Source organism: Mus caroli, unplaced genomic scaffold, assembly GCF_978045245.1.
Source record: "Mus caroli unplaced genomic scaffold, Mus_caroli_1 scaffold_12, whole genome shotgun sequence".
Classification (NCBI taxonomy): domain Eukaryota; kingdom Metazoa; phylum Chordata; class Mammalia; order Rodentia; family Muridae; genus Mus; species Mus caroli.
This window is the reverse complement of record NW_028227267.1, coordinates 20317146-20330775: the sequence shown is the minus strand read 5'-3', so window position 1 is coordinate 20330775 and position 13630 is coordinate 20317146. Positions and strand designations below refer to the sequence as shown.

The 13630-nt window shown below is 36.4% G+C and overlaps 1 protein-coding gene across 4 annotated transcripts in view; it reads right to left on the bottom strand.

Annotated features, from left to right (window-relative positions):
- Positions 1-13630, bottom strand: part of Tasor (transcription activation suppressor) — a 54506-nt gene that overhangs the window by 2886 nt on the left and 37990 nt on the right. For 2 of the 4 annotated variants that reach the window (XM_021181460.3, XM_021181461.3), the window contains exons 17-23: positions 12513-12572; positions 7730-8640; positions 4839-4961; positions 3964-4123; positions 3434-3542; positions 839-1017; positions 547-714 (exon numbers count right to left, since the gene is read on the bottom strand). In XM_021181460.3, coding sequence (XP_021037119.1) covers positions 547-714; positions 839-1017; positions 3434-3542; positions 3964-4123; positions 4839-4961; positions 7730-8640; positions 12513-12572 — 1710 coding nt within the window. The remainder of the gene's footprint in view (positions 1-546; positions 715-838; positions 1018-3433; positions 3543-3963; positions 4124-4838; positions 4962-7729; positions 8641-12512; positions 12573-13630) is intronic. The other 2 variants (XM_021181458.3, XM_085828469.1) reach the window with 1 other exon arrangement.

Below are 13630 nucleotides of genomic sequence, written 5' to 3'. Positions count from 1 at the left end.
CTAAAGTTATACGGTAATTCAGTATTTCATAAGACAAATATAAAATAAAACTTCTGACATGTAGCTGCACTGAATTACTAAACTGGTTAGCTCAACTGAATGCTTAGTAATCTCTGCTTTTCACCAAGAATAATTTAAGAACAGCTTTTATTTTAAAATCTGGAACAAGCAGAGGCCATCTCACAGAAGACTGAAGGTAAGATATTCTCACTACTTAAGATATTAAACTAGCACATACATCTAAAGACCTTTGTAGCCCAACAATCCCTCTATCTCGCTTAAAGAAAACTGACAGCAAACAGCAGGCAATAAAGCTTAATATACATATATGTTGTCCACAGTATAGACTAATGAATATATAGCCTATACAGTAACAAACCACTCGTACTAACTATGGTATAATCAATGAGCAGATCTTGTACATGCTAAGTTCTACAGTGATGTCACTGTAGGTAAATGGCTTCAATAAACATTTCATTATTGGATAAACAAAACCATTCCTTATTCTGCCTCACCTAAAGAAAATGAAAACTACTGAAAAGTTACCTGACTGGGACTCAAGATTCTCATTAGCACCAAGCAGCGGCGGAGGATTTTCTTCTGTAACTGAGTTGTGATAGCCCACAAGATTTGTAAAGTTTTGCATAAACTCTTCAGTAGTTGCAACTACAATTCCATTATCTGTATAACTGGAAACCATCTTGATATTCTTCTCTAAAATAAGGAAATGTACATGAACTGACACCCTCTCAACAAAATCTTTTCCACCATATGTTCAAAACTATGACTTCACACCCACTCCAGCACCTTTCCTGTATCAGCAAGAGCATGATCCTACCTGTTAGAAAGACTATGTGTCGCTGCTGTATGTTCTGAGCCTGAAGCCTAATAAGGCAGTCCATTTCTGGAGCATTTCGAGTTTGTGAATCACAACTGTGATAAGACAAAATCTCAACCAGGTGTTTCTTCTGATACACATTCAGAAGAGTCAGCAGACTCAGAGCTTTCGTGTTCATTCTGGGAGAGTAAGCAGAGTTCAGAACCTGAATACTGGCAATTTTTTTCTTAATTAACAACCATTAAAAGTGGCGCATGCCTGTAATCCCAGCACTTGGGAGGCAGAGGCAGGCGGATTTCTGAGTTTGAGGCCAGCCTGGTCTACAGAGTGAGTTCCAGGACAGCCAGAGCTATACAGAGAAACCCTGTCTCAAAAACCAAAAAAAAAAACGAGTTGTTTAGCTTACTGTTTGGTGTAAGAATCTTGGTTAGGAGAGAAGAAAATGGGAATTGTGCATCTGACAAGCATGTTTTTTTAAGGAGGGTCTTGTACTTCAGGCTAAAACCTGGATCTGTTTACTATTTACTAAGTAAAATTTAGCTTTATTGATTTTAAACTTTAAGGACATAAAAGAACAAAAAAAAGTTGTGCACAGTGGTCTAAAATTATATGACTTCAGGAGGTGAACAGCCTAGGCTCTACTGTATCTAGTATAGTAGAGTATAGTATAACTCTTCCTAACAGAACACACGGCTTTTAAGCTATTTGTAATAATACTTAAAGGTAAAACCTGGTAAAGGTTATTAATTGTACATAAAGGAAGATGACAGTCGTATTACTAAGCCTGCAGAAAATATAAACCTTTGGGTCTTGGTATAATGCTCTATATGAAGTCAAGACTTACCCCTTCCTTGTTTCATAGGATGTAAAAAAGACAAAGTCTAAAAAAGTACAGTATTAGGTAGGTATGGTATTGTACTTTTTTAATTCCAGTACTCAAAAGGCTATATATAACTGAACACTAGAATTATTTAACCTTGAATTTCTTGACGACTGTCACAGAACGTCAGTGGGTGTTAGTGACAATGAAAAACCTGTGACCTAGAACCAGTTTTGGTGGTATATGCCTATACAGCACTTTGGAAGCAGAGGCAGAAGGATTTGCCCATGACTTTGAGGCTAGTTTAGTCTACAAAGTAGATAGCAGCTGGCTGGAATTAGACAGCAAGAGGTCTATCTCACAGGAAAAAAATTAACTTACAAAAAAAAAAAAAAAAAATTGGGGACTAAAAAAAAATGGCTCAGTGAGTAAGAGCACGTGCTTTTCACACATGAGGACCCAATTCACAACCCCAACACACACAGCTGGATGTGTCTACCATCCCAGCAAGGGAGAATATAGGCTGTTCATGACAACTGCCTCACCAACTTGCCAGTGTAGCTTTTGTTCCAGGAACAGGCTCTCTGTCTTAAGTCAAGTTAAGGTGGAAAGAAAGAGTAATGTCCTGCTCTGGCCTCTACATGCACAGGTTGAGTGTATTCCACATATACATGCTCCACACAGGAAAAAAAAAAAAAATCTATGACTTAGGAAATTCTCCCTGATAGAAATCTAATATACTTAATTAGATTATAAAGACAGCCCTACTAACCAGATACAGCATGCCAAACTTCCCATACTGTTTGTGGATCTTTGTAACTAGTACTCCAAGGAAGTAATTTCCAGACATGTTAGAAATCAAAGCATATATAGATATGAATCTGTTTTAGTGGAATCTCATCAGGGTGAGACCAACCCTTGACTATTTGGTTAAGTTATCTAAAGTACTGAATTGCAATAGGGTCTAATTTGGAGAACAGATACCGATTAGTTTTTAAAGGAATGGCTTTAAATATGTCATCTATAGCACAACCCTTCCCCCAAGACTCAGAGAACTAATTATGTAAAACAGGGAGCAAAAATATCCTAAGAGCCAGATGTGCAATGTTGTGGGAAAACTGTATTTTAGACTTTAACAGGTCTGTTGCACTCAAGAATGTACAACTGCTAGAGTTGCTTACCCAAAACTTGCACAAAATCAAGCCAGTCAAAATTATAGCACAGGTGGGAAAGATACTGAGGAGGCTCCATCCCTAGGTAAGGAACAACTGGCAGCTGACGGGCGTCTAGTACAGAAGTGTCAATTTTCTTGGACTAAATGTTAGCCCTGGTAGGATGGCTATGTTCCAGTGGGGAAAAAAAAGAGGACATGAATTTGAATATGGTAAGTGGGGAAGGCCCTGGGAAGAGTTGGATGAGGAGTGGGTGTGACTAAAATACATTGTATATGTATATATTATCAAAGAGTCAATATGTGTAAAGGGCTTGAAATTGTAGCTCATAGTACATTTCCAGTCTAGCACCGTAAAAAAAAAAGAAAAAATTCAAAATTTCATGCAGATCACAAGCAATTCTAACTATATGAGAACTTCACCAAATTGTTTGTCAACAAGAATACCACTTCTTCCTTAAAGAGAGTATAATAATTCAGTATTAGATCCATTTATTGTCTGTTGACATTATGAAAACTTCATAATCCACAAATTTAGGAAAAAGAAAAAAAAAGTTGTATGAACACAACGTTAAAAACCAACAATTATTCAATACTTTCTTACCTGCCCAGTTCCTTTAGTTTCTTCTGGAATTTACAGTGGATTTTCCATTGCCATTTCCCTTCTGGAGTACTAAGTTCTTCAAGGAATGTCAAAAAAATTTTAAGGCTCTCTGTTAGAGGCAATGAAATTCAGTTTTTAAAGTTAGTATTAAATATTTCTGGAAGAAGTGCTTGTTTGTATTTATACAGACCTATCTACTTTCCTATTTACCACAGACTTATCTTGCTCTGAGGGGAAACTTAAAACTGTAACAGCTACAAACAACCCAGTATCAATACCACTACCAGAGGAAGCCAAGTGCCATGGCAGGTAGTACAGACCAGATTTATATGAAAGCATTTATATATAAGATAGAATAGAGAAGATTTGTGAGGTAGCAGAGGCTCAGGAAAATACAGAAATAAGCCAGTTCCCCATGAATGGCACAATAAGCAATACATTTTTTAATCTCATGATTTTAATTTTCCATGAAAACCTAGAGCAACCACACCCCAAAAATCACATACTAAAAATAATGTACTCATTCTTACCAATTGTAACAACCTCTAGATTTAGAATTGATTCATCAGACACAATAAAGCCACCAGATACAAATAACTCGTTGTATGTATGATTTTTAACATCATCCAGGCTATCAACACCAGCAAAACTAACACATGGGAGCTTCTTTAAAGTCACTAAGCCAGGCACCTGTTAAATACCAAACAAAACCAGAAATAAGATGGAGAAATGAACTAATAAATATATTTTAGTATAGGCTTACCTAAGAATAAAGTCTTAAAAAACATACTATTGCTCAGTATTGGAAAATCGCACACTATTTTAAATATTACTTCACAGTAGTATAAACAAACTAGCATTTATAAACAGAATAATAAGGAGTTTACATCAGGCTGAAAACACAAAATGGATAAACTGCTAATGTATCTCTAACCCATAACAGATTTCAATCCAAGGAGCCAGGTGTGGCGGCTCCTATCGCTATCAGACCACTTGAGGTAAAGAGGAGGTCAGCCTAGGCTACATAGTTGGAACCTTTCTAGGCTATACAGGATACTGTCTCAAAAAGATGGAACAGGAAGAAAGCCTAGAGTGCAAGAATAGTAGTAAGAGGCCAGTGTGAGGCAAGGTTTGTCTGCACATTCAAATACAGATTACAGCACCAAGAGTTAGCAGAACGTTCCTTACCTCTACATTAAGAATCCTGCACATCTTACCTAATCTGAATGTCAGGGAAGATTCCGAACATATAGTAACTTAAACGTTTTACAAACACTCAATGCTCACAAGCTGGCTCCTGGACAGGTACTTAAGAATTTATCTTTATCTTAAAAACAATCTTTGTTCTCAGAATTAACAATCAGATAGTTTTAGAAAACAAAATAGTGAGCTGGACTTTGTCTACCTTGTGAATGAAACCTGCAATGTCTTCATTTTGAATAATAATCAATAGTTTATCCAAGTTTGATCTTCTCTCCAAAAACTGATCCGGATGACACTCTGTATTTCCTAATTTGGTAAGATACTCCTGTAAAGAAAAACAACTAAGTCAACATTAACAAACTTTCTAGCAAACATCAATTTAACATGAAAAATGCAATGTAAGATGATAAGCTTTTCCTAAGACACTATGAACTTTTACTTTAAAAGACCATAGAGGCCATCGTATCTACTCTTACAGTTTGGTTTGAATAGACATTTTCACAATGTTAGAAAGCATATTTAATAAAGCTTAACTGCTGTTAGACTCCTGACCCACTTACCTCCACTATTACAGTAAACCCAGGATACCCCCACTGACTCCCAGCATCGGAAAGGAACCTGATATTAGCTACTCCCTGTCTCCTGTTTGCTTTCATTAGGCTGGCTTAGCTAAATATTTGAGATATTATTATACTATTATAATACTTTTTCAGAGCACTGTATGACTGAAGATCATTTAATCCAAGATGTATTCATGTGACATTTTTCGTATGAGCAATGGTATTCACAACTAATTTTACCATTTCTGCCTTTTTTTTTTTTTTGGTTTTTTGAGACAGGGTTTCTCTGTGTAGCCCTGGCTGTCCTGGAACTCGCTCTGTAGACCAGGCTGGCCTCGAACTCAGAAATCCACCTGCCTCTGCCTCCCAAGTGCTGGGATTAAAGGCATGTGCCACCACGCCCGGCTTCTGCCAAATTTATATCTTCAAACACAGCAGCCTCAACCACCTAGCATTTCTCTCAATGTTGGTAATATACTACTAGCTTTTCACAGGACTTCGATAGTAAGCCCTTGGGTTCCCTTGTACTTTGCCTCCTGGTGAAACCCTTAGCCCTGAAGCAAACTGTATGATCCTGGAGGGGACAGTCTTCATTCCACAGACATAGGAGATCAATTTTCTCAACTGTAGCAGAGCTGGTCAAATAGCATAATCAAAACCCAGGCTGCTTGACAAGTGGTTTACTGCTCATCAAGACCACATTTTTGTATAGCCAGTATGAAGCACCATTTTTCCACAATGATTTTTGCCTTCAACTCTGAAATTTTTAGGAAGATCTCATATTACCTTAGTTTATTAATAAAAAGGTAAAATATCTGATAGGACTGCTGGCAACTGTCATCTTTTTACATTTAAAAAAAAAAAAACTATGCCAGGCAGTGGTGGTGCACACCTGTAATCCCAGCAGTTGGGGACAGAGGCACGCAGATTTCTGAGTTTGGGCCAGCCTGGTCTACAGAGTGAGTTCCAGGACAGCCAGGGCTACACAGAGAAACCCTGTCTCAAAAAAAACAAGAGACAAAAAACAAAAAATAAACTTCATAATTTATTCTGGATACTACTGTTTAACTGATATAGTAACAAAACAGTTTTAAGAAATATTTAAAATTTAAATTGTTATTAATAATTTTTTACCCTAACAGTTCTGCAAGAAAATTTCCAGTGAATACTGACTAAAAGAAAGTGCCCTGCTAGAAGCACCTCTGAAGCAGGGTCAAATAGATCTCTTTAAGATTGAGGCCAACCTGGTTTATATACGAGTTCTAGGATAGCCATGGTGAAACCCTCTTTAAAAGAACAAAAAATAATGTTCCAATCTAATTTTTTTACAAGATTTATGCGATAATCTCTTACTCTATGTATATAATGATAATACACTATAATTCAAAACTCCATCCATAAGGAATTATGGTACCTATCTCTTCAATATAGATGTCATGTGGGTGTTTAACAATCCATCTTTAAAAAGGGAGAATTACGCTGGGCGTGGTGGCGCACGTCTTTAATCCCAGCAATTGGGAGGCAGAGGCAGGGGGATTTCTGAGTTCGAGGCCAGCCTGGTCTACAAAGTGAGGTCCAGGACAGCCAGGGCTATACAGAGAAACCCTGTCTCGAAAAACCAAAAAAAAAAAAAAACCAAACTCTGACACGGTCAAGATATCAAGAAATGACAAATAGGGAAGGAGAGATGGCATAGCAGGTAAGAACACTGACTGAACTCATGACACAGTGGTCATGAGTTCAATTCCCAGCAACCACATGGTGGCTCACAACCATCTTTAATGGGATCTGATGCCCTCTTCCGGTGTGTCTGAAGAGAGCAAAAGTATACTCACATAACATAAAATAAATAAACCTTAAAAAAAAAAGGAAAAGAAATGACAACTCAATATATCATTATGCCATTTTCTGGACAGGTGTTTCCACTGGGATGATATGAAATGAACACCAGAACTTAATTACCTCTCTGTAATTTTCCTTCTCATTCATAAAAAAACAAGTAAACATGGCCTTATCTTAAATCTCTAAATCAAAAGCTAGCAAGATGGTTCCGCAGGTAAAAGTACTTGCTACCAAGCCTAACTACATGAGTTAATTATTCCCCAGGGCCCACTTAGGGATGAGAATTGATTCTCGCAAATTATCCCAGGACTTCCATACATGCACCATATAGTGCCCTATAGCAGTAATAATAATAATAATTTTTAAATGTTTTTTAAAATGAAAGTAAATTTACAGTATGATCAGAGGTTTCTTATCCCCATGAGAGTGGGGAATCAAACTTACTTAGCTACAGCCCCAGGAGGCCCTTATACTTATATATCCAAACAATTTAAAATTAAACAAACAAACAAAAAGAGTCTGATACCACAATATTGAGATCATAGGTTCTATGTTTAGTTCAATGCACTGCTATTATTCAATTATGAATTACTACATTCAGAAAATATCTTATGGCCACCTTTAGACTTCCGTTTTGCAGAGTCCGGGCCATTGAGTAATACAGCAGTATGATTACCTTCTCAGTAGTTACCTTTATCTCTTTGCAAAGCACACTCTCCTCTTCTTCGTGAACGTAAAACTTCACAGTGTTTTTCTGGACGTCTTTCATGATTTTAACCAAACTATTAAATACTTCAGGTTCTAACTGGCTTATAAAATTTGAAAGTGCTGGTTGTGCAGAAATGGTTATATCACTGGGTGATTTTGTTATTTCTTTTTCTGTGGGTTCCAGGACTGTATCACCAGGTACAGTGTGATCAGAAGTCAACATTAACTCTTTGCAGTGGTGTGGCCGATTCATTTCTACTTCCACTGAAGAGGAATACTGTTCATTAGAGTTGTTATCTTTTAAATGTTCAGAACAGAGCGGCTCAAAAAGGTCTTTACCACTGAAGTCACTTGAGGAAATTGACACAACACGCCTTCCCAGAGAAGTCAATGCTGTTGCAGTATGAGAATGATTAGCGCTCACACCCTTAGCTGATGCTTTAATAACAACAGTATTTAGTTTTTCATGCAAACCATCTACAAATTCATCAACACCAGCTTTAGAAGAATTAGAATGTATGAACTCAGAAAGGCGATTCATCTTCTCTTGTGCCGAAAAGATAGGTGTGGAATTTGTACTAACATATGAAACATTCTTCTCCTTCAAAATCTCTTCTACCTTCCTAGAGAAGAGATGGAACTCTCCTAACACTGTATTTTCTGTAATCTCACTCACTATAGGAAGCTCTGCTGCTGGCACACACTGCTCTTCCACTGTCATCGCCTGACCTGCTGTTCCAGTGTCCTCCTCGGTAATGCCTTTTAGAGTGTCTGTAGACGGAGAGGATGGGAACTGGTAATCACAGCTTCTTTCTCTATTGATGACCCGGGGATCATTAGGAAAGGCCTCCACTGGTGGCAGGCATACCAGCTGTTCTCCTGGTGATTTCATTCCTATACAAGAAGAGTTTATTATAAGAACAATCCAAATGAGTAGCAAGCATTAAAAAACAAAAGAACAAAAACTCAGTTAAAAACACATCAGCTCAGGTATATATTTAAAAATATCCACTGCAAAGTAAATTTAAAACCTCAAAAAACTGTGTAAACCCTATGTCCTATCTGCTCTACTTATAGGCTACACTTTGGATTTCAGTAACAGCACTGAAAGGTTCTTCCAAGTGTTCTAAAGTGCCTCTTTTAAAAAGGGTTTATTTAAAGGCAGAAGCAGGTTGATTTCTGAGTTCGAGGCCAGCCTGGTCTACAAAGTGAGTTCCAGGACAGCCAGGGCTACACAGAGAAACCCTGTCTCAAATAACCAAAAAAAAAAAAAAAAGTTTAAAAACAACAAAAACAAAAACAAAAACCCACCCGCGACTGACTGGCATAAACAAATGTTAAGTCACGTCTACTTTTGCTTTCCTAGCATTCTATCCACCTGATGTTAGCAAATTATTATGCTGCTGTATTATTGCACAGCCAATCAAGATAGTGCCATGTCAGTGTACGAATGAGTCTACGGCAACTGGAAGAAAGCCCAACAGAAATATTGCAGCATTTAACATCTTAGAAAATTAACTACCTATTTTTAGGCTGGCCCTCACGTGTAGGTTGGCTAACAGATCAGACTCATTCTGTCAGGAAAGAAAGGCTCAACAAAAAAGGAATTGACCATATTTCACAGCTGCATTGAGTAGTACCTTTGATAATGCCCTCAAGTATTGTCATTTAATTTGTAAATAAAGAAACAGTACAGCTACGAGGAATTTTAGATTACAAAGTCTTTGTTTACCCAACAGTAATGAGACTACAACTTCTGATGAGATCATACTGTTGTTTTCTCCACAAACCTTAAATTTAAATATGATTAAGTTTTTAACACTACTTTTCAAAACAAGCACCCCAAGTCTTTTTAAATATAAGAGGAAACTATATTTAACATTAATTCATAGTACTATAGTTTTAGAAATAAGTCAAGATCTTTGCCTAAAAATTTATCAACACAATTATAAGATTGAAAAATGAAAAACAATTTCCTTAAGTCTTAGCTAACATGATTTCCTAATATATCACTACTGTAATACAGAAAATGGTGACTTTAAACCAGAAAGTACATTTATAAGTTTTCAAACCTATAGTGCCTACAGTGAATTTACAATCCAAGTTTATGCTCAGATGTAGCTGTGCATTCTTTCTACAAAAAAAATTCTATTTTTATTATCCCCATACTTGCACTTTTTTCAGTGTCATTACCACTACATTCAGTTACTGCAAAAACACTTACAGAGCAAAAACAGCAGGTACAAATGTCTAAACAAGAAAGTAAAATACCCAATATGTCAACAATTAAAACTATATGAAATATAAAGCTCAAGTTCTTTAAGACTGAGAAATACTGAATGTTCTACACTTTAACTTACAACATTAAAAATGTAGTTTAAAATGCATATAAAATGTATAGACAGATATATAAGAAGTTGGTAACCAATGATTGACCTATTGAGTGCAAAGTAAACATACTTCTTTTTGTTGTTGTTGTATTTTAACACCCACTCCCAATTCCCTTTTGTTTTTATGAGGTGGGGTCAGGGTAGCTTTGAACTCATAAATCTTCCTGCCCCAGCCTCCTGAGTACTAGATAAACTGAGAGCAACTATTTTGATTAAAATAATAAAAGTTTTAAAAATATACATAGTTTTCAATACATTTATTTCATGACAATATACTTGTCTTTAACGTATGTTTGAAATAAGAGCTAGGCTTAAGCCACCATACCACTGGGGGTGGGGGTGGGGGTGGGGCATCATCAAGATATGAATTTTAAGCATCTTTTTTAAAAAAAAAAATTAAATGTAACTTAAACACCTATGTAAATTTTTCCATATTAAGAATTTCTAGGGGCAAGCCAGGAATGGAGCACACATCTTTAATCTTAGCACTTGGAAGGCAGAGGCAGGCAAATCAAGGCCAGCCTAATCTACACACCTAGTTCAAAGACAGGTTACACTGGGAAACCCTACCTCATACAGGGTTTCAATAAAAGTAGTAACAATGATAATAATAACTTTATTTTAACAATTTTAGAGGGATAATCAGTGGGGAAAGGCACCTATTATGCAAACATTAGGACCACAGTTCAAATCTCCAGGAAAAAATGTTAAAGGCTAGGTATGGATGCACATGCCTGTTACATTGTGGGGTTGAAAGAGGGAACCTCAAGGACTTACTGGAAAACCAGACTAACTTAAAGGGCAAGCTTCTGGTTCAGTGAAGACCCTGTCTTAAAGCAATAAAGAAACCAAAGTTTTCCTCTGGCCTCCATATATATGTATTCACATCTACATAGTCAAATGTACTCCTCATACCCAATACACACCCACAAGTCACGTTATTAAATAAATAAAGCAAAATAAATTTCTTTAAATTATGAATAAACATCATTCAATTTTATTTTGTATAAATTACTCCAAATGATTTTAAGAACATGTTTTTAAAAGCTCATCTTTATCAATTAAAAGCACATCTTCATCAATAAATGATTTAACAGATGTCAATGTCTATAATGCCTGTTATTTTACTGATTGTTGACAAAGTACCAGTCATGTGACTTTTAACATGTGAAGAGAATGCATTATTTCTCATACGGCAATATCCCTTAGATCTAACTTTCATACAAAATATAAATACAGTGTCCCAAGGAAAAGAAACGCGAATGTCTAAAGAACATTATGAAGTTCAAACAAGGTAACTGTTTCTTCTACAAAGAATTACTGGCAATACACAGCATAGATGAAACCTTGACATAAAGTTGAATGAAAGAGCCAAACAGGCATGAGTGGATTCAACTTATCAAGACAAAAAATTAAAATATGGTAAAGAAAGTGAGATTAGTGTCCATCAATTGTGAATGGAGATATCATGACCCAAGAAAATATAGAAGAAAATACAGAAGGGTCCTGGGACTGTTGTACATCTTGTCTTGGGTAGCAGTCACACAGTTTATACCTATATGAGCATTACTGAGCATTTGTGTACTTATTACATCATGTATTTTCAAAAATAAGTCATCTTTCCAAAGAGATAAAGATCTTCTTGAAGAAAATTATGAGAAGAGTTAGTTTATAAAGAAAGCTTTACTTATAAATTTAAAAAAACCTCAAACTTCTCTAAAACGTCTTACAACAAGACATCATGTAACTTTCTTCCTAAATTAAAATACAAAAGGCCCATAGGATCTCTTCACAAGTAAGGTAGTAAAGCAAATGGAAACATGTAAATAGATCACTATCAATCTCAGTCAAGAAAATGCCACACACACACACACTGAAGTAGAGCTGAGTTCAGTCAAGCAAGGGAGACTATCATCTTTGTAGCCACTGCAAGCAGCTACTCAGGATTCTTTTTGCCTCTGGGAATAGTATTCAATCTCATAAACCAGCTGTAGGAGTTAGGCTTTACACTTACAAAGTAGGCCAATACATTTTCAAGATTATCAACAGAGTATAAAAAGGAAAAGAAATGGCTTTTACATTCTGTTATTTAAAATAAAGATTGGTTCTTATAGACTATCTGAAGAAACACATTAAGAAAAACATTTTCATTTTCCTAAGTCACCTGATCACATAGACAAGAACACAGATTATGTGTGTAACAAAAACATCTGATACAATTAAGTGAATAATTTAAAAATAATAGTTAAGAAATCTTGCCTAGATTTCTCTGTATGGAGCACAAAGTCAATCCATGCCCTACTTGAAGAACCAGAATGCAACTAGCAATTCCGAAGAAGGGCACATTGGGAAGAAAAGCAAAGTGGGCCTTCTCACCTGGTGTTTGTTTCTCACCATGTTTCCCATGCTGGTCTTCTGGGCTTCCTGCATTCCCTCCTGAGGAAAGCATCCATTAGATTTGTAGTCTCTCTTCAGATACCAGTGACGCCCATTAGGCACCTTTCAGACAACCACAAATGCTAACAAAGGAATATTCCCTTTTTTGCCTAAACATTTTTGATAGGTCATTTGGAAATGGGAAGTTATTTCCCTTTCCACTCAGGTGATGTCGAAGATCAACAGCTATATTCCTTCTTTAAACAACTCAACAACAATTATGAAGGTGTTTAAATGAAGAAAGGTTAAGATAACCACCACCTACAAACTACTTTCTATTTGATTTTCAAGTATCACTATGCCTCCAATTTCATAAAAGAGTAGCAATTCCCTCTCTAGCATCAGGTCTAGGGTCTCTTGCCTTCTCCAGTAAGGTATGAAGTGCTGAAGCCCACGGAAACTCATCAAGTTTTAGAAATTCTTCTCAGACTCCCTATAGGTCTCATAGATTGTAGGTCACAAGCCATTTACTTTTCAGCAAGTCATTCTTCCTTCGGTTTCTTTCCAAAAGCTAAATAAAGGTACAGGAATAGAAAAGATGTGCCCAGAAAACAATTCCAAATATATTGAACTAGCAAACATGAATAAGAAGTTGGAATATTAAGAGCATGTAGTGTGTGTGCATGGACAAGTAAAAATATTACAAATGACAATCTTTCAACAACTGTCAAACACCAGTGGTTCAATAGCTTTCATTGGTTATTTGCATTTGGTCTTTTCAGGCTGTGCTCCAGAATGAATCACTAGGAAATCAAATTTCCTTCACACAGATGAGCCTCTCAACATGACCATATTCTAGATAAGAGACAGCTTATTGAAGTAAAATTTAGGTTAGTGAGTTGAAAAGTAATGGCTACCCAAACAGCATCACTTCATTCCAACACCTACTTCTCCAAGTTGCTGTCAACAGTTTTCAATTGATAATATGCCCGCTCAAGTCCACAAGAGTAACTATGCCCTAAATAATCCCTATGTTAATAGACCCCTTTGCAGATACTTGGTGATGTCAATGAAAAACAGTGATACGCAATATATTGTTCAAAATAAAGCCTCATGGC